The sequence below is a fragment of the Vigna angularis genome, chromosome 5 (assembly GCF_016808095.1).
Source record: "Vigna angularis cultivar LongXiaoDou No.4 chromosome 5, ASM1680809v1, whole genome shotgun sequence".
Classification (NCBI taxonomy): Eukaryota; Viridiplantae; Streptophyta; class Magnoliopsida; order Fabales; family Fabaceae; genus Vigna; species Vigna angularis.
The window spans coordinates 32,338,027-32,355,650 of NC_068974.1; the positions used below are offsets into that span (position 1 = coordinate 32,338,027).

A 17,624-nucleotide genomic window follows, 5' to 3' on the forward strand; every position below is an offset into this window, starting at 1 on the left:
TTTTCTATAATTATTTAGGTATGAGGTGCCTAACTTAGGGGTGCCTAACATAGGAGGTGCCTAACTTAGAGGTGCCTAACTTAAGGAGGTGCCTAACTTTTACTCCTATAAATACATTAGTATGTTGTAATAATATGTATTGAAATAAATATAGTTCTACATGTTTCTCAAGAGTAATTTAATACAATTTCTATACCAGTTGGTTTCTATCACTCTTAATAATCATTAAATTGTTTAAGGAACTACAAATTAACTAGCATACATCAAGAAGATCAAGCCAGCGGTTTGCCACCGAAGCAACAGCTGAATAGCATTCTTCTAATGATGAACCATGGAGAAACTTGTCAAAAAGTTCAGCCTGTGACAAGAAAAGTGTTTCACATTAGAAAAAATTGAGAAAAGAACAGCCATAAAAAAGAACCTCAACATTGAACAAAATGTTTTTATTTTTAAAATGTGATGGCAACGCATTAAGGAAAATACATAAAGATAATTTCATCAAATCTGTTAGATGAGCCAATCCACAAAATAGATTACCCACTAAGTTTGGGGGTACTATTTCCGCAAATTAGAAAGTATAATATAGTTACCAATTTTTGTGAAAAGAATCAGCCATTCCTTATAAACATTAATTCATCCACTTTGATCAGTTTTAGTTCCACAGATGTTAAAATCTTCACTTATCATCAGCCTTGTATTAAAAACATTGACAGGTTTATCATTCCCATGAACAGGCATCAGGGAGAATATTGTATGGCATTGCAATTGAAGATGATGATCACAATTCTTTATCAACATACCTGGAAAACTTTGATTAGCTTCAGTTCACCTCTGCGCTTGATCTCAAAACCTTTAAGCTCTGCAAGGGTTCCGTCATCATTAAAAACAGCATATCGCTTCTTAATCAAAATTCCTTCTTCCTTTGAAGCAGGAAGGATCATTGCCTACACCAAATCAAAGCCATGTAAGCAATTTACATATAGTAAATCTTAGACTTTGAATTTAAGCATGCCTTAACCCCTTAAAATTGGTTTGGAACCTAAGGGCTGCCTCCCAACACTATGTTAGAATTATCTCAAGTCAATATAAAGACTTGAATTTTTCCCAATACAACATGCCCAGCACAATTTGGTTTTGTGTGGAAACAATGGGATGGGTGGCCCAATAATAGATCTACAATAAACTCAGATATCATCATATAATTTGGGTTTTATGCTTAAGCCAACACTATAAAATCTACTCATAAAGTGAGAATTGTCCTGTTACGTACCTAAGTACGTAAACTAGCCAAATACACCCTTTCACACTCTCACACACGTAATAGAACAATAAACGAATGATAACGAATGAATGAATCTCTTTTATTGATGGTAATATCTGAATAAACAAGGGTAAACAATAATTTTGATAGATATATTATATCTTTTATCTTTTAGTTAGTTTGTTATTATTTCTCATTTGTATTTTGGGCTTAGCCCATATTTCTTCTATTATAAATAGAGAACCCTATGTGTGTATTTTACACAAGGGAGATTAATCTCAAATATAGTTTTTCACTATATTCAACATGGTATCAGAGCAAGTTCTCTGATCCTCTTCTGGTGGTCTCTGCTGTCTGTCGGCGGCCGACCGCCATGGTCGCCGGCAGCCCCTAAAATTTCAATGGGCAGCCCTTCTCTCTTTTTCTTAAATCTGTGTCACAGTCAGCAGCAGTCCAGACCCAGAGTTCCACTGCTGTCGCCTCCACTTTCTGCCGTCGTCGCTGCTAACGCCGTCGCCGCCGGTCATCGCCGCAGTTTTAGCCCGTAACCCGCGGATCTGGACCGTCTCTTCGAGCGACGGCCAACCACGCCGGTTTCGAGAGTCACTTCTCAGTCACGCTCCGCCACGCAGCGCTTCTTTCCGGCCTGTCCGTCGGCCGACCGCCGCAGTTTTAGCCGGTGACCAGCAGATCTGGTTTGCCTCTTCACACGACGACCAACCCCACCGGTGCCGGCGTCTGACTCTTTCCCACGCTCCGCCACGCGCCGCTTCTTCTCCGTCAGATCTCGGGTGCGTGTTTGTCACGCGCCGCCTTCCCAGCATCGTCGTCAAACCACGACGCTGCCGGTTGTCTCGCCGGACCTCCCTCTCTCTGTTCAGACCTTCCAGAGCAGTCATTGCTGCCATCTTCTTCTGTCTTCAAAGCATCTTCATCTCGCCGCATGTTCCGCATCGTCGGACCTTCCTCTCGCTTCTGCGTTGTGTGCTTCGTCTCAGCTGCTGATGCCGCTCCAGCACCGTTTTCCGCTGTACAGGCACTGTTTGCCGCTGTCCAGGCACTGTTTGCCGCTGTCCAGGCACTGTTTGCCGCTGTCCGCGCCGTCTTCCGCTGTCCAGGCCGTCTTCCGCTGTCCAGGCGCCGTTTTCCGCTTTCCAGGCGCCATTTTGCCGCTGTCCAGGCGCTGTTTGCCGCTGTCCAGGCACCATATGCTTCCAACCACTGTAGGCCCCCATCACCTTGTCAGTTAGTGATGGCAGTCCCTGTAGTTTTGTCGCTTCCAGCTACTACAGGCCCCATCAGTCACTGATGGCAATTTAGTCCCTTCAGTTTTATAGCAGTCAACCGCCGCTGCAGTCGCTACCGCCTCAGACAGACGCAATTGCGTCAGTTCTTCTTGGGCTAGAGTTTAGCTCGATCTTCTTGTGATACACGACTAAGTATCACCACTTGGGAGTTGTCCAGCAAAGAATCTTGGACCTCCAACATATCTTTGGATCTTTCATGCCTTTGTTTCAGCATTGTAGCTTAATATTTGGTTTTGTTTTAGTGGTCCAGCAACTGTGATATTCCACATTTCCACCCTTCACACTAAGGGGGAGTACGTTTCCAAGACACTGCAAGTCACATATATATGGGTGTAGTCCCTGCAGTTTTGTAGATTTCAGCTACTACTGTTGATCCCGTCACCCATCCATCATTGATGAGGATTTAGTGTAGTCCCTGCAGTTTTGTAGCTCTTAGCTTTCAGCTACCACTGTTGATCCCGTCACTCTTCCATCATTGATTGGGAATCAGTCCTTGCAGTTTATCATTGTCCACACGACTCTCCTTCATCCACTTTTGAAGTTGAAGTTTCACAAGCTGTTGTTAGTCCATCTTTGTTTGCCTCACACTCTTGAAGACAAATCATCTAGTTCAACACTGAGTTCATCTATTTCAAGCTTAGTTCATACAATTTGTATGCTCTAGCTTGAGGAGGAGTGTTAGATATATTATATCTTTTATCTTTTAGTTAGTTTGTTATTATTTCTCATTTGTATTTTGGGCTTAGCCCATATTTCTTCTATTATAAATAGAGAACCCTATGTGTGTATTTTACACAAGGGAGATTAATCTCAAATATAGTTTTTCACTATATTCAACAGGGAGCATAACCTCCTTCAATTACTTTAGGAGCATAACCTCCCTCACAAGACAATAATGTCTGTCACAAAACTCAATAATCAAAAACATGTCTTTAACCCTAGACTCTAACTTTATTTATATTAATTATTTCTCGCACATCTCTTATTAAATATTTCTCTAGAATATATCTGCATTTAATATAAATATCCTTATATTTAATATTTAATATAAATATCCCTATATTTAATATAAATATCTTTTCGTATATTATCCTAGCATATATCCTTAATTATAAATATCTTATATTGAATATTTCCCTAAATATATATTTATTTACTATAATTAACTTATACTATATTCATTTACTTTAATTAACTTATACTAAATATTATCTCTGCGCATATACTTTCCAACCCTTATTATTACCCCTACCTTATATCGTAACATTACACCCCGCTGCAAAACAACCTTGTCCTCAAGGTTTGAAACGGGGATCTTGATCTCATGGCTCCTCATCAATTCATGTCTGGAGGTTCGGGTGGTGGTAAAACCTTCTCTAATGTCTTCCATTCTTCGTCCAGCATTCTGGTTACCACTTCTCCTGAATCATAAGCCCTGAGGGAATGGTTTTCAATGTCTTTCAGTACTTCACGTCGCTCTCTTCCTTCTGCCAGTGTACCAAACACTGCAAGCCCCCTGTTCTTTTTGTCGGCCCATCTCTTCACAGACTCCATTGTTCCCTCCAGGGTATTGATTCTTCCATCTGCCCTTCCTTCCAAAGCCTTCATTCTTCCTTCCAATACTAGACCGTTTGGTTCAGGTAGTTTTCTCACGTTCGGTTTTGGCCGTCTCCTCCCGTTCGGCTCGGTAAGTCCTCTCTCTGTAGGTTCCGTCCGTTCTTTCACGTTCGCATCCAGCAGTCTGCTATCGTTCAGCTCTGGCAGTTCGCTCACATTCGGATCCGTTAGTCCACTATCGTTCGGTTTCAGCAGTCCCTTCCCATTTGGAGCTTGGACTTCATGGCGTATTCCACTCAACTCTGCCTTCAACCTCCTTAGGGACAACTCCATGTTCTTTAGTCTCTACCCCATGCTCTCAAGTTTCCCTTCAACTGCATGCATTCTTCCCTCCATGATGTCTTTCACTCGTCTCTATTAGGATCCGGCAGTTTCCTCCCTTGACGATTCGGCAGTTTCCTCCCTTGACGATCCGACAGGTCGGACCAATTGTTACGTACCTGAGTACGTAAACTAGCCAAATACACCCTTTCACACTCTCACACACGTAATAGAACTGTTAGAATAATTATTAAGTCTACCTATGATTAGTATAGCAGGGCCTAAAGTAGGTAGTTGTGTGTTGGGTTATCTATAATGATTGTTCCTAGCAGTCTAGGACAATCTCTTCATCTTCCATCTATCTATTGTATCAGATTTTTATCTATATAAATAAGAGAACTGAGAAGGGTCTTCTAAGCCCTTCAGAACTATTTTTCTCTGTTTTAGATCAAGTAGAACAATAAACGAATGATAACGAATGAATGAATCTCTTTTATTGATGGTAATATCTGAATAAACAAGGGTAAACAATAATTGGGAGCATAACCTCCTTCAATTACTTTAGGAGCATAACCTCCCTCACAAGACAATAATGTCTATCACAAAACTCAATAATCAAAAACATGTCTTTAACCCTAGACTCTAACTTTATTTATATTAATTATTTCCCGCACATCTCTTATTAAATATTTCTCTAGAATATATCTGCATTTAATATAAATATCCCTATATTTAATATTTAATATAAATATCCCTATATTTAATATAAATATCTTATATTGAATATTTCCCTAAATATATATTTATTTACTCTAATTAACTTATACTATATTTATTTACTTTAATTAACTTATACTATATTTATTTACTTTAATTAACTTATACTAAATATTATCTCTGCTCATATACTTTCCAACCCTTATTATTACCCCTACCTTATATCGTAACATGTCCCCTGCTTATAGTTGCTACTTTAGTCTATCACTAATAAATCAATAGTAAAACTCGGGAAATCATGTAAATCATAAAATATCCCTACATTTTACCTTGTATGGCCCATCCACCTCAAATTCAATAGAGCATTCACTATGAGTTGTATAAGTTTTCCTGATTGGATCTGTGAGTGTCTGTCAGAAAATTGAAAGAATGAATTAATAACAACCAATAGCAAAGAAACTGCACTAACTGCAAAACACTGAGTCAGAAGAGTCTCCATCAAATTGTGAATTAAATAAATCATTTACTGATAAAACAAGCTGACCTGATATTGATCATTTGTATTATTTATTGCCACATCAACATTAAGCATAACACAAGGGTATGATATTGTGAACTTCTTCTTTGGGTCTCTGAAATCCATTAAATATTATAATTATTACTACATTTATATCAAGAGCACTCAAAATTATTGATAATTAAATAGAGAAAGTGACAATTTGGAAGAAAGACAGGGTAAAAAAGTTGAAAGCAATATATTGGCTACAGCTAACACCTCAAACTACACTGAAGGCATGAGGAATGATACAAGAACATCCAATCATCCTTATTAAAAATTAAGCACCCAAATAAATGTCCCTTAATATTGGAAGTCAGCAATTTCCTAAAATTCTTCATTCTATGAACAAATTAAACAATGATTGTCTTAGAATAGCCCGTGTTAAGCAACTAAAAGAAAAACAATAAACTAAAATTTCAAAATATGTAGTGTAATTATATATGAATAGAGCATACTTTGTTTTAAAAGTGAAATTTTCCGGAAAAGATCCAGGTAGTGCACACCAAATACCATCTGTATCTAGTTCAAGTGGTTTTCCTATTTTTTCTACTAGCAAGCGGGCATTCTGAATTATTTTTGCACCAGTATATGTCACTACTCCAGCCATTTCCATGGAATACCATCTTGCACCCCTGTAAGATAAACATCAACGCAAGGGATGATTCGGGAGGAAAAAGTAGGAAACGTAACTAAATGAACTCCAATGAAACTTCAGGAAAATATGAAGTTCCATTTACTTACTTGCGCATGACATATCCATAAAAGGAATTAAGTATACACTTGTGAGCAAGTTGCAATGAATCATAAAGCACAACCATATCCTGATGCATGAAATAATTATAATTAAATCCTGTCATAATCGAGTATTGCTCATAGTAAATGAATAACTTGTTGAAGAACCTACAAGTTACAAATATCTTTTATACCTGTGCTTCTTGGATCTTCATAGAATTTCCACTAGCCTTGGCCTCTGACAATTTTCCCTTCCAAATCTTATTGAGACCTTTATATTCATATCTTCTATCCCGGAAACTTAAATAAGATAGCACAAAATAAGGGCTTAGTACACGGCAAGCAACAAAAGAAAAAAGTGCAGTAGAAATTTAACGAAATTCTAAGGTTAGGACACACTGTATCTATGGACTGTATAACTTATATGTTCCTCAGCTTATGAACATCTAAGGAGATAATAATTACTTTCTGCCTCTAACTACATATGCAAAGGTTAACTTTACCATTCAAAATTAATCTTCAGTGATATTTACTCACCTGCGAACAGTGTCAACATAAAATGGATTTTCCCGCATGCAGATTCCTGCTTCACGAATTTCAGTAACAGGTTTGTCAAGTACCCGCTTATATGCCTGTGGAATCCATCAAGATTTAGTAATCATGCATTATTCAATCAAACATGTTCAATGAAACAGCCATAACCTTCTGGCAGTATTTCTTTAAACGATCTTTCAATCTTGATATTTGCTCTGACTTGGGAAGGTCAAGAAAGGATTTTGATGACCTCTTCTCAGAATAGCGGGGTAAGGATTTGTTGTTCTCAGAATCATCAACAAACTCTGATTCTATTTGTGTCTTTAAAGCATAGTAGTCACTGAAGGATTTCAAATAAAAGTTATAGTCAGTAGTTTATTAATTTTCTAAAAATTTCCTCAAAAGATCTGCAGAACAGGAAACATTAAGTGAAAAAAAAAATTACACCTTTTCTTTGCAATGAATGTTTCTCCGCGCCAAACCCACTCAAGCTTACGTAGGCAAGTCTTTCCAGGACGATTAAAATCACATGCAGTGCAGACTTCATCGGTAACAATTGATGGTGGCTGCAATTATGAATGAGAAGAATGGGAGGTTCGTATTATCAGAATTTCAAAATTCAGGATGACAATCTTAGTGGAAAATTGAAGCAGAAAACAACAACGATATCCTTAGCTCCTAGCATTTTACATCAAATGCTTATCCACACTAAAAGTTTACCATAAAAAGAGCAGAAATTGTTGTGATAATGTGGTGAGATGCATTGCCTCTATCAACAATAATCAAAAGTGTGTAAGACCAGAAGAACTCCATGCCACCAGCTGAGTATTTTAATATATGCCCGAGACTACATAAATGTCATCTTCACATTTAATATGCCTCAAACTACATATTGTAGTCATCCTCATATTTTACTAGTTTTATTAACATTATTTTGAAAAACCATCTAAGGAAAATAGGAGAGCACTAGGGATATTTTAACAAGTAAATATTCAAATTAGTCATGTAATGTTAGGACTTAGAGAGTATAGGAAAGGAGAAAAGGGAAACAGAACACTTAACTGTTAATCAGTTAAGTGAGGGGGCGGGAAAAGGCCAATATATTAGGACCCTTTATTGTTTCAGTTAGCCAGTTGAGTAGTTTGTATGTGTAGACCGGTCTTGGCACCAGGTGAAGGAGGTTAAGCTCCTAAGATACAGTGTAATCTTGATTCTTTTGTTGTGAATACCAATCATACTCTTCTTTCTTTTCCAATTCTCCACTGTGGTGTTTGAGTAGAGATAGAGCTGGTTAGGAATTCCTTTCAGAATCCCTAACATGTAACATAGTGTAATGCAGGAACAGAAGAATTCAAACAGATAAAGAAATTATCTTATTTTGTCTGCTTTGATAATAAAATTCTGCACTTTATTGAAGTAAAGACTTATTTTCAATTAATAAAACTCGAATACCAGGGTTAGACCCATGCAACCAAGGAAGGTCATTGTGTTCACAAAGGCCTAAATAAGGTCCAATTGAAATTAGGAGAAGGGGTGTGAAATGGGTGAGGAAAAGAGTAAAACGTGAAGGAAAAGTTACAGTATGAGAATGAGAATCTGAGAAATAAGGGAAAGCTTTATGTTGATAGGGATCATGTGTATCTTTCTTTCTTTTCAGCTCATAGCTTGGGTCCAAAGGATTTTCTTCCTTGGCTGGGGCATTTTGCCGTCTTTTTAATCAAAATACACTCTCACTTCTGGTGGATAGTGTTTATTTCTACCAACATGCATATCCTGCTAAAGTGCAGGAATATAAATTATAAATATCATCATACCTGAAGTCGGTTTGTTAAAATTATGTTTGGATACATAGCAGCTACATCCAGGTGATAAATGAGGGGACATTCTTCACGTGTTGGCACATCTCGTAATTTTACAAGCTGCATGCACAATGAGAAGTGGTCATCTCTTATTCAAGGGTATTGAAATTTTCAGCAGTTTAGATCACAATAAACAAATGTGCATATCTTAGTCAATGTAATGACATATGAATAGAAAATAATGATCTTAAAATCGTAAAACCAAACAATTAAATTACAGCTTTACACATGATTATAATACACAAGTAAATACATGAAAATTTGATCAGACAAAAATCAGAATCAGTACCTTTTCCATGATTGCATTTCTTACTTCGTCATAATTAGAAACAGATTCCAAATCCATCTTGCCCTCCACTGTTATAGCATACTGTAGATCTCGATCAAGGTTGTTGATAAGTTGCTGGAACCATGCCACTCTATGGTTAGTCAAACATATTTTAAGAAAGATAAACAATATCATAATAGAGTTAATAAAATATAAACTAGTAGAATTATGGTTTTCATGTCTGTTCCAGTGGTGCACCCCCTTGGGCATACACGCAAGAGATTTCCTTATTTTGCAAAGAAAATAACTATAATTGGAAGAAATAATAAGTAAACATATGAAAATTGTAAAAAGATTGTATGACGTGATTATAATAAAAAGGAGAGCTAGTCACCAGTAAAGTAATTTAAGATAGAAACAACAAACCTGAAAAGCAGATGGCTCTAATGTAAAACTAGATGGGATGTCAGATCTGAATACACCACTTTCAAGACATTCCACATGACCACCAATGTATGTCTCACTCTCAAGAAGATGATTATTATAAAACTTCTCTGGATCAGACTGGTGTTTGTTAGGGCATATAACATTGGCCTTGTATGCCTGTAAAAGATGCCAAAACAATTAAACTGAAAGTAGAGGACGTTAAATGAAAAAATTTAAGCAGAGAATTCTACCATGAATAGTAAGAGCCCACCTGCACCATAAGCAACATTTCACATAGGGTTCCACTACCTTTGCGCAAAACCTCGTCGGGTGGCATAGGTATAATGGTTGCAAGAGAGAATATAAAGGGATGAACATAAGTTTTATATAAGTAATAAGTTGCCACTGCATCAGAAACAGAATAGGAGGCCATCATCTGCAAAAACATTTAAAAAAATATGATTAAGATGTCTCATGACCTGGATGCATAACTTTTCAGATTTTCCAATGTCAAAGTAGAACATACTCCCTAATCCTGAGAAGAAGAAGAAAGGCATAAATTAGTGCAAATAAGAAGGGGGCAATTTTCACCCTATGAACTAGCTTTGGGGTCATGTTAGGGTCAAACCCACAACGTAAGATGATCTCAGAGTCTACATCTGTTAAGAAGTGTACTTTAAGCCTAACTCAATCCTAAAAACCAGCTTGTAAAGTGAGATTTGCATCTATTTATATATTATAAATTGGCCTTATCTCTAGTCAATGAAGGACTTCCAACACACCTCCCTCACGCCGAGGTATATACATCTTGAGCGTGAGACTAGACATTAATGGGTGGTCCGATAGTGGCCCGATAGCAGATGGAACATTATATCCACACAAATCTCGCTAGGATAGGCTCTAACCAAGCTCTGATACCATGTTAAGAAGTGGACTTTAAACCTAACACAACCCAAAAAACCGGCTTGTAAGGTGAGATTTGCACCCACTTATATACTATAAATTGGTCTTATCTCTAGTCGATGTGGAACTTCCAACACATCCCACTCACGACGAGGTATATACATCTCGAGCGTGAAACTAGACATTAGTAGGTGGTCCGATAGTGGCCCGATAGCGGGTGGAACCATATGTCCACACAAATCTCTCTAGGATAGGCTCTAACCTGACTCTAATATCATGTTAAGAAGTGAACTTTAAGTCTAACTCAACCCCACAAAATCAGCTTATAAGGTGAGGTTTACACCCACTTATATACTATAAATTGGCCTTATCTCTAGTCAATGTGAATATGTCCACACAAATCTCTCTAGGATAGGCTCTAACCTGGCTTTGATACCAGGTTAAGAAATGGACTTTAAGCCTAACTCAACCCCACAAAACTTGCTTTTAAGGTGAGGTTTGCACCCACTTATACACTATAAATTGGTCTTATCTCTAGTCAACGTGGGACTTCTAACAACATCCATTAATGGGTCATTTATCATATTATATGTGCACCAAGCCTAATAGTTCTAAGTGTGAGAGGAGTATTGGGAAAAACTCAAATCACACATTGACTAAAGCTGGTACCAGTACCGTATATAAGTGGAGGGCCAACCTATGACTTAACTTTTGGGGGTTGTAATTGGGGGGAAACACAAATTTCACTTAGCCAAAACAATGTATACATGTGGAGAAACCCACATATCACTAGTTGATTTTGTGAGATTAAGTTATCAACTAGGGACAATGCCAAGATAATGTACATAAGTTGAGAGCCAAACCCCACCCTATGAGCTAACTTTTGAGATTGATTTAGGTCCAAAGCCAAAACCTAAGAAGTTACATATTTTCCATAAGTAGAACCCAAAACACCGACAAATTAGGAGACATTTGTTTTACACAAAATATAAGCATAAAGTAAAAGGCCAACTCCTTCAAATTACCATAGCAATGTCACTCAAACAATTGTATCCCATTTTATTAGGAAAATAAAAATGTCCATTTTAGCGAAGAATAGCAGTGGCAATCAAAATGAACACTTATTTTTTGCACAATCATAACAATTAAGCTAACAAGACAAAAAAGGCGTTCAAATAATTTTACTACTATGATTCATACCCAATACATCATATCAAACCAATTTAATAAAAAATAAAGACATCAGTTCAAATGAATCATACCTGAGGCTTTTCCTTTGCAAATCGAACCATGTCTTCAGGATGCACCTCCACTGGATCATATCCCAACTTTGCTTTTGTAACAGCCTAAAGAAAACAAAGAAATGAAAAGGACAAATTTGGTTAATTAAAAATTTATGAGCTGAGAACTTATTCCTGCTTTACTTATTATAACATGCAAGGAAACTGTTCAATTTAATATAAAAATAAAGTTCTTTTTCAAAACTAATAAGTATAAAATTCTAAAATGATTTTCCCAATATAGTAAATAAATTATGCATGGTTAAGTGGATAGCTTGTTGAGCCAATATTAGTTGCCTTCGTGCGCACAGCTCATCCTCCTGCAGTTACAGGGTGCCAGGATAAAAATGTTTACAATTCTATTGTGGTTGAAAATATATGGTACATTTCCAGCTTGATAATTCAGTGTCACACTGAAAAAGAAATTGTTAAGTATGAGCGTACAACTACTTTGCATCAAATCAAAAACTGTTGCAATTAGCATAGTAGGTGGTTATCAATTAGCTGTTACTGATTTGGTTAGTTGGCTATAATTGTGAGACATTGGACTAAAACTGTGTATGAAGTAAACAATAGAGTCCATTTTATATAAGTTAATTACAAAAATAGTTATAGGAGATTTTATTCCTTTTATATATGATATAATATGCCTTTGAATCAGATCTATAAAAATATCCTAACAGTTATAAAGTTTCTAATTGAAAAAAAAAAAAAACTCAAAATATAAAAGAATAAATCCTTATATATAATCTTAGACACTCTAAATATTCAAAGACAGTATCATCAGATGTTTCTTATATTTCTCATACCCCTGCTAATCTCTAGAGAACAATTCATTTCACAACAAATAATTATAAAACAATTTATTTACACCGAAATTTTGTTTATTGGTGCAAAATTGCATATGGAGGTGCTGAACAGTTAGATATAGGACTGAATGAACACTTTGGCTGACGATGGAGCACCTTTTAGCTAGGAAGATGAATATAGTAAGATACAGAAGATACAGGGTACAAATTGGAAGAACGAATATAAACCCTCTATTACAAAGCCAAAGACAGCAAAAATGAAAAGAAAATAAAAGCTCTCCAATCCTCAGAATATTGGGCAAGAAGTTTCCACTAAATCAGTTATAAACCATGCACCAATGAGAAGCCATAAAATTTATTTTATCTCATAACACAGAAACAGCAACACATTCTATACAAAGAGCGTTTGGCTTCATAAGTGCTTCATAGGTTCCAACTAGATTGTCCACGGATCTTCAAAAGGTAGTAACAGTGCACCAACATAAGGATTTTAGTTCCTAGCTATTAGTATCCATGTCTGACACGTATCTACATCTAATACTTTAGGATACTTTACAAATAGCTATCAATGAAGTATCTAATCTATGCAATAATACTTTTGTGGAGACAATAATTTATAAATTTTTTATTTTGACATTTAATACAGTGATTTTAATTTGGATTCACATAATAGCAATCAAAAATTTATTGTTTTTTAAAAAATATATATATTTTTCAATATGCATATTCCAAAATAAGCGTATTTGCTTATCAGATATGTGTTTTATCCAAGACATGAATCATATCTGTGCATCATAGGTTCCTAATCATGCAAACTGAGAATTGTAATTTTGAACTGTCTCAGAGTAAACACAAATTATTTCAAAAGTATGTTTTATCTGGCTCACAAACGAGAAGTTAGAACAATACGAAATGATTAACAATATGAAACATAAGTTCTCCAATACATAGTTTTTATCATGTTAATGATTAATAAATTGAATTATGCAAACAGCTGAGAAATCGAGGTCAAACTTTGTACCTTCAAGCCTTGGCTCCCCTGAGGGAGATAACTATCACGTTTAACCCAAGCAAAACAATCCAAATGGCAAGCATATTTAGCACGACATTCCCCTTGGTTTGTGTCGCATTTGAACCCCAATTCCTGAATGATTAAATAACAGTGATGAAAATAGAAGGAAAAAGAATGCCAACTAAACAAACTTAAAAGAAAACTATTTGGTTTGACACTTTCACGATAACAATAAAAAGGGAAACCAGATAACAAACATGATTTGTCCCAAAACTGTGACATAACATAGTCTAATTCAAGTTCAAATACTATGCTAACAGTTGACATTCTACAAATTCAAAGGGTTTAATAGAAAATAGATATGCATCCAACATAATGAGATGGAGAATTGCACAGAATGCTAACAAAAAGTTAACATACATCACTCATTTTCAACCCAAGATGGGTTGCCCTTCGTTCCAGGAATGGCCAATCAAAAAAATCACCATTATACGTCACGTAGATACCAGGTTTCACCTCTTGCATATGAGAGAACCACAATCTAAGAAGCTCAATCTGAAAAAAAAAAACTCAAATGTCAACAAATTAGACTAATCATTACAAATAAAGAAAACCACACACTGGAACAGATTTTCAACAACGAAATAAGACAACACATACTATATACTTATTGCTTATGGATTCAGAAGTACCCTTACCTCATTTTGAACATTTGTCACTTTAAAACACCCTTCAAACTCTGGTTTTGGAGTGTACTCTATATCTTCTATATCATCCCCGACACACTATAGATAAAGCAAATAAGTTATTTAAAGTTATCAGCCCATGACAATGACTAATGCCGTACATTATAGTTTCTCATGGTGCAATTCCTGAATCAGTTAACAACAACATTTCATGCATAAGAGCTGAATAATTTATTATATTCCAATTTCTACCTAATTTGCCATTGAAAAAATTATGTAATCTCTAGTTGCATATCTAAAATTACAAATGAAGTTGCAACATTATATTCAATACTTTAATGCAAATCAATCATCCTCTGTAGACACAAAATTTGGGTTGTTTGGGAAATATAATCTCTTGCAGATAAACAATCTGAATAAAATGAACCATCTTTAAAAGAAAGAGGAAGAAATCAGAAGATATTGATAACGAGAATACTAATAATAAGTCTCTTTTGATGAGATGTTGGTGGTTTCCTCTGAATTAAAAATAGTAAGAGTGAAAAACAAAATTATGAAGTTTACCTCCCTATTTATGATTAAATACCCCTGACCATCTACCATGTATGAAATCATCATAACTAAATCATAGTCAGCATCAGGAAACTTTAATGGAAGTTTTGTGGTCTCAATGTCAAATGCACAAACTCGAACTTCAGCACGCTGCAGAAGATCTGTCCTCTTTTCAAGTTTAACCCCGTTATTGGACACTCCAACATCATACCACTGGCCACACCGTATATCTAGGTAATATGTTTTTGCAAGTGTCATGATAAATAGACAATAGCATAGCAATGGACAACAGGATAACAGAATAAATATTAAAAGCAAAAAAAATTCAAAAAGTACCATTGTCAATGGCAAAGCGAACATGATAAGGAACATCATATTCTCGAAGATCAGTCAAGCAATCTAGAAAGTCCTGAGGTCTATGTTCTCTGATAAGCAACAAGATCAGGTAAAAGAAAGGTTTAACTAAAATTATCCAAGATGAAAATATATGCCATTGCATAAAGGAAGTAATATGCGAATGTGAACTAAGATGTGAAAATTGATCTACCTTCTTTCTGTTGACATGGATACAAAGGCTTCTGCAGTATCAGACTTAGCCTTATTTCTTTCAACAGAAGGCATCAGGTCTCTCTTCACATCCATCAATTGTTGTACAGTATCAAATGAAAGCTTTAAATAAGATTTTCTTAATCCTGATAAATGATTTTTCTGTCAAAAATCAAGAAAGCGTCAGAGTCCATTTATAAGTATAAAGAAAGCAATCACAACCCATTTGAATCAAAGCACGAAATTTTAAAGAAAATGCAACTCAGATTTAACTTGCAGATAGGCATTGTCAAATCCACAAACAATTGCAAGAAACTAATGCAGACTATATCAAGACGAACCACATTCACTTGACTTCCAATTAAAAATATTACTGGTGCTGAATGTCGTATTTTAAAAGATGTTTGTGGTGTACCAGACAAAGTGAAGCATATAAGACATGTATAATTTGCTTACAAGATCCAGGTCTTCTTTGTCTATAATTTCAATATCAGCAATCTGACCTTCGTAACGTCTTCTCAGGTATGCTTCAACATCCATCTCCATTTTATCCTATTAAATTAAATTATATAATCATAATTAACACAACATCATGATGGTTACTACAAAATAAACACTGAATCAGAATATATCCACAACGGCAATGAACAGGTTTAGATCAAAACGTACTACCATAGCCCCACATATGACATACAAGAATGTTCTCGCCTACCTTTGTAGCTACATAGAAGTAAGGCCGAAATCTGAATTTTGACTTGAATGAAGAGCCATCCTGCAACCAGGATCCAATCAGTAAACTATTCCTTAAACCAGGTCACTCTTTGGAGCAAAAATAACTTTTAACTTAAGCAATCTTTACCAAAAAAAAATACCTGTGTAACAAAGTAAAGATCGACACAACTGTATTCTTTGTAACTGTTTTCATCCTGAACAGATGACTGCAAAAGTATGGAAAATCATGAATAGGCTAACAATAATGATCTATTAAAGCAAACCAACTAGTTGAGACTGTATATTGTAAATAGGAACCGGAAAACTCGACTGAGACAATTGCAATTCAATCATTCTTCAGCTTAGCTATGTAATAACGCTTCAATTCATACTTAATCAGTGCTAGCGAAATGCAATAGTAATGTGCTTACGGATGCAAGAGTGAGTAGCCATCCGAGCCGCTTTTCACCCTCTGAAAACAGATCGAACCCTAATTTAGCTTCGAGTTCATCCTCGGGGTTGCGGTTTAGCTTCCGCTTTTTCGGTGCTCTGGTATCTCTCCGGTCACGTCGTCGACCATCCCCGCTCATCGTTGCCCCCAACGAGATCGAAGGTTTTGGCGTTGGCGCTTTTGAATGAAGGTTACGAGAGTTTGGGAAAAACTGCTACTAGCGTGATTAGAAGATTGGGAGCGGAGGGAAGACACAATCAAGACGTTTTCCCGCGCTTTTTCCCCGGCCGCAAAGTAAAGTTTGGTCCGCAAATAACCAACCCGACGAACCGGAACGGTCCAAATTGAATAAATTATAAAAACAAAATATATATATAAAAAAACTTTAATTGGTTCGATTCTCTTATTAATCTGTCATCTATTTCCGTTACAAGTTATTTATCTATTATTTTTTATTATATTTTACATAATAAGTATTGTTGCTAGGTAAATTTGAGAAATCTTACTCTATAACATCTAGAAAATATAGTATTAGAGCACATAAGTGTATTAAAATAATGAGACAAATTATTTTACTTCAAAATAATCTTCTAATATAAATAGGATTTTTATAAACACGTCTCATTATTCTAAGAACACTTCATCTTTCTAGAATATTATTCCTCTGAGTTCTCTGACTTCTCTCTACCTTATCTCACTGTTGAGTTATTTGTTTGACGATTAGGAGGTGCCTAGGCGATCCGGCTTCGATCTTAACCAATCAATTCTGTGATTTTAGCTGGTAAGCTGTTTGTCCCCTTTCTCCTTTTGTTTTTGATTCTGGAAAATTTCAAAGTAGTGTTGTTGCATGTGTCTCGCAGTTTTCTTCTTCAATTTTCAGCTCAATTTAGGTTCTAAGAGTTGTTTTCTATCACCAATTCGTGAGTTGTAGGTTTTTGTTGAGTTTCCTTGCAGTGCAAGGTACGGTTGGAGCGACTCTGTGAGCTGGGTTGTTAATCTATGAGGTAAGGGAAACTAGTTTGTTATTTTAGTTAGTAGTTTGTTTTGTGTGTGATAAATTTTGTGTTATAGTGTTATTTGAGTTGAAAATTAGGTTTTGAGTAGGTTTAATCGTATGTTCTTTGAATGTTAAA

At 35.9% G+C, this 17,624-nt stretch overlaps 1 protein-coding gene across 1 annotated transcript in view; it reads right to left on the bottom strand.

The window, feature by feature from the left end:
• LOC108340273 (DNA polymerase epsilon catalytic subunit A) overlaps positions 1–16,814 on the bottom strand; it is a 35,513-nt gene extending 18,699 nt beyond the window's left edge. Inside the window, exons 1-25 of the mRNA XM_052877438.1 lie at positions 16,472–16,814; positions 16,202–16,267; positions 16,042–16,101; positions 15,786–15,881; positions 15,331–15,491; positions 15,120–15,208; positions 14,796–15,013; positions 14,244–14,330; positions 13,966–14,100; positions 13,555–13,677; positions 11,707–11,790; positions 9,813–9,977; positions 9,542–9,718; positions 9,137–9,250; positions 8,803–8,907; positions 7,436–7,554; positions 7,157–7,328; positions 6,992–7,086; positions 6,649–6,754; positions 6,464–6,543; positions 6,178–6,354; positions 5,708–5,795; positions 5,493–5,573; positions 801–944; positions 263–358 (exon numbers count right to left, since the gene is read on the bottom strand). Coding sequence (XP_052733398.1) covers positions 263–358; positions 801–944; positions 5,493–5,573; positions 5,708–5,795; positions 6,178–6,354; positions 6,464–6,543; positions 6,649–6,754; positions 6,992–7,086; positions 7,157–7,328; positions 7,436–7,554; positions 8,803–8,907; positions 9,137–9,250; positions 9,542–9,718; positions 9,813–9,977; positions 11,707–11,790; positions 13,555–13,677; positions 13,966–14,100; positions 14,244–14,330; positions 14,796–15,013; positions 15,120–15,208; positions 15,331–15,491; positions 15,786–15,881; positions 16,042–16,101; positions 16,202–16,267; positions 16,472–16,630 — 2,997 coding nt within the window. The 5' untranslated portion in view covers positions 16,631–16,814. The remainder of the gene's footprint in view (positions 1–262; positions 359–800; positions 945–5,492; positions 5,574–5,707; positions 5,796–6,177; positions 6,355–6,463; positions 6,544–6,648; positions 6,755–6,991; positions 7,087–7,156; positions 7,329–7,435; positions 7,555–8,802; positions 8,908–9,136; positions 9,251–9,541; positions 9,719–9,812; positions 9,978–11,706; positions 11,791–13,554; positions 13,678–13,965; positions 14,101–14,243; positions 14,331–14,795; positions 15,014–15,119; positions 15,209–15,330; positions 15,492–15,785; positions 15,882–16,041; positions 16,102–16,201; positions 16,268–16,471) is intronic.
• Between the last annotated feature and the right edge of the window lie 810 nt (positions 16,815–17,624).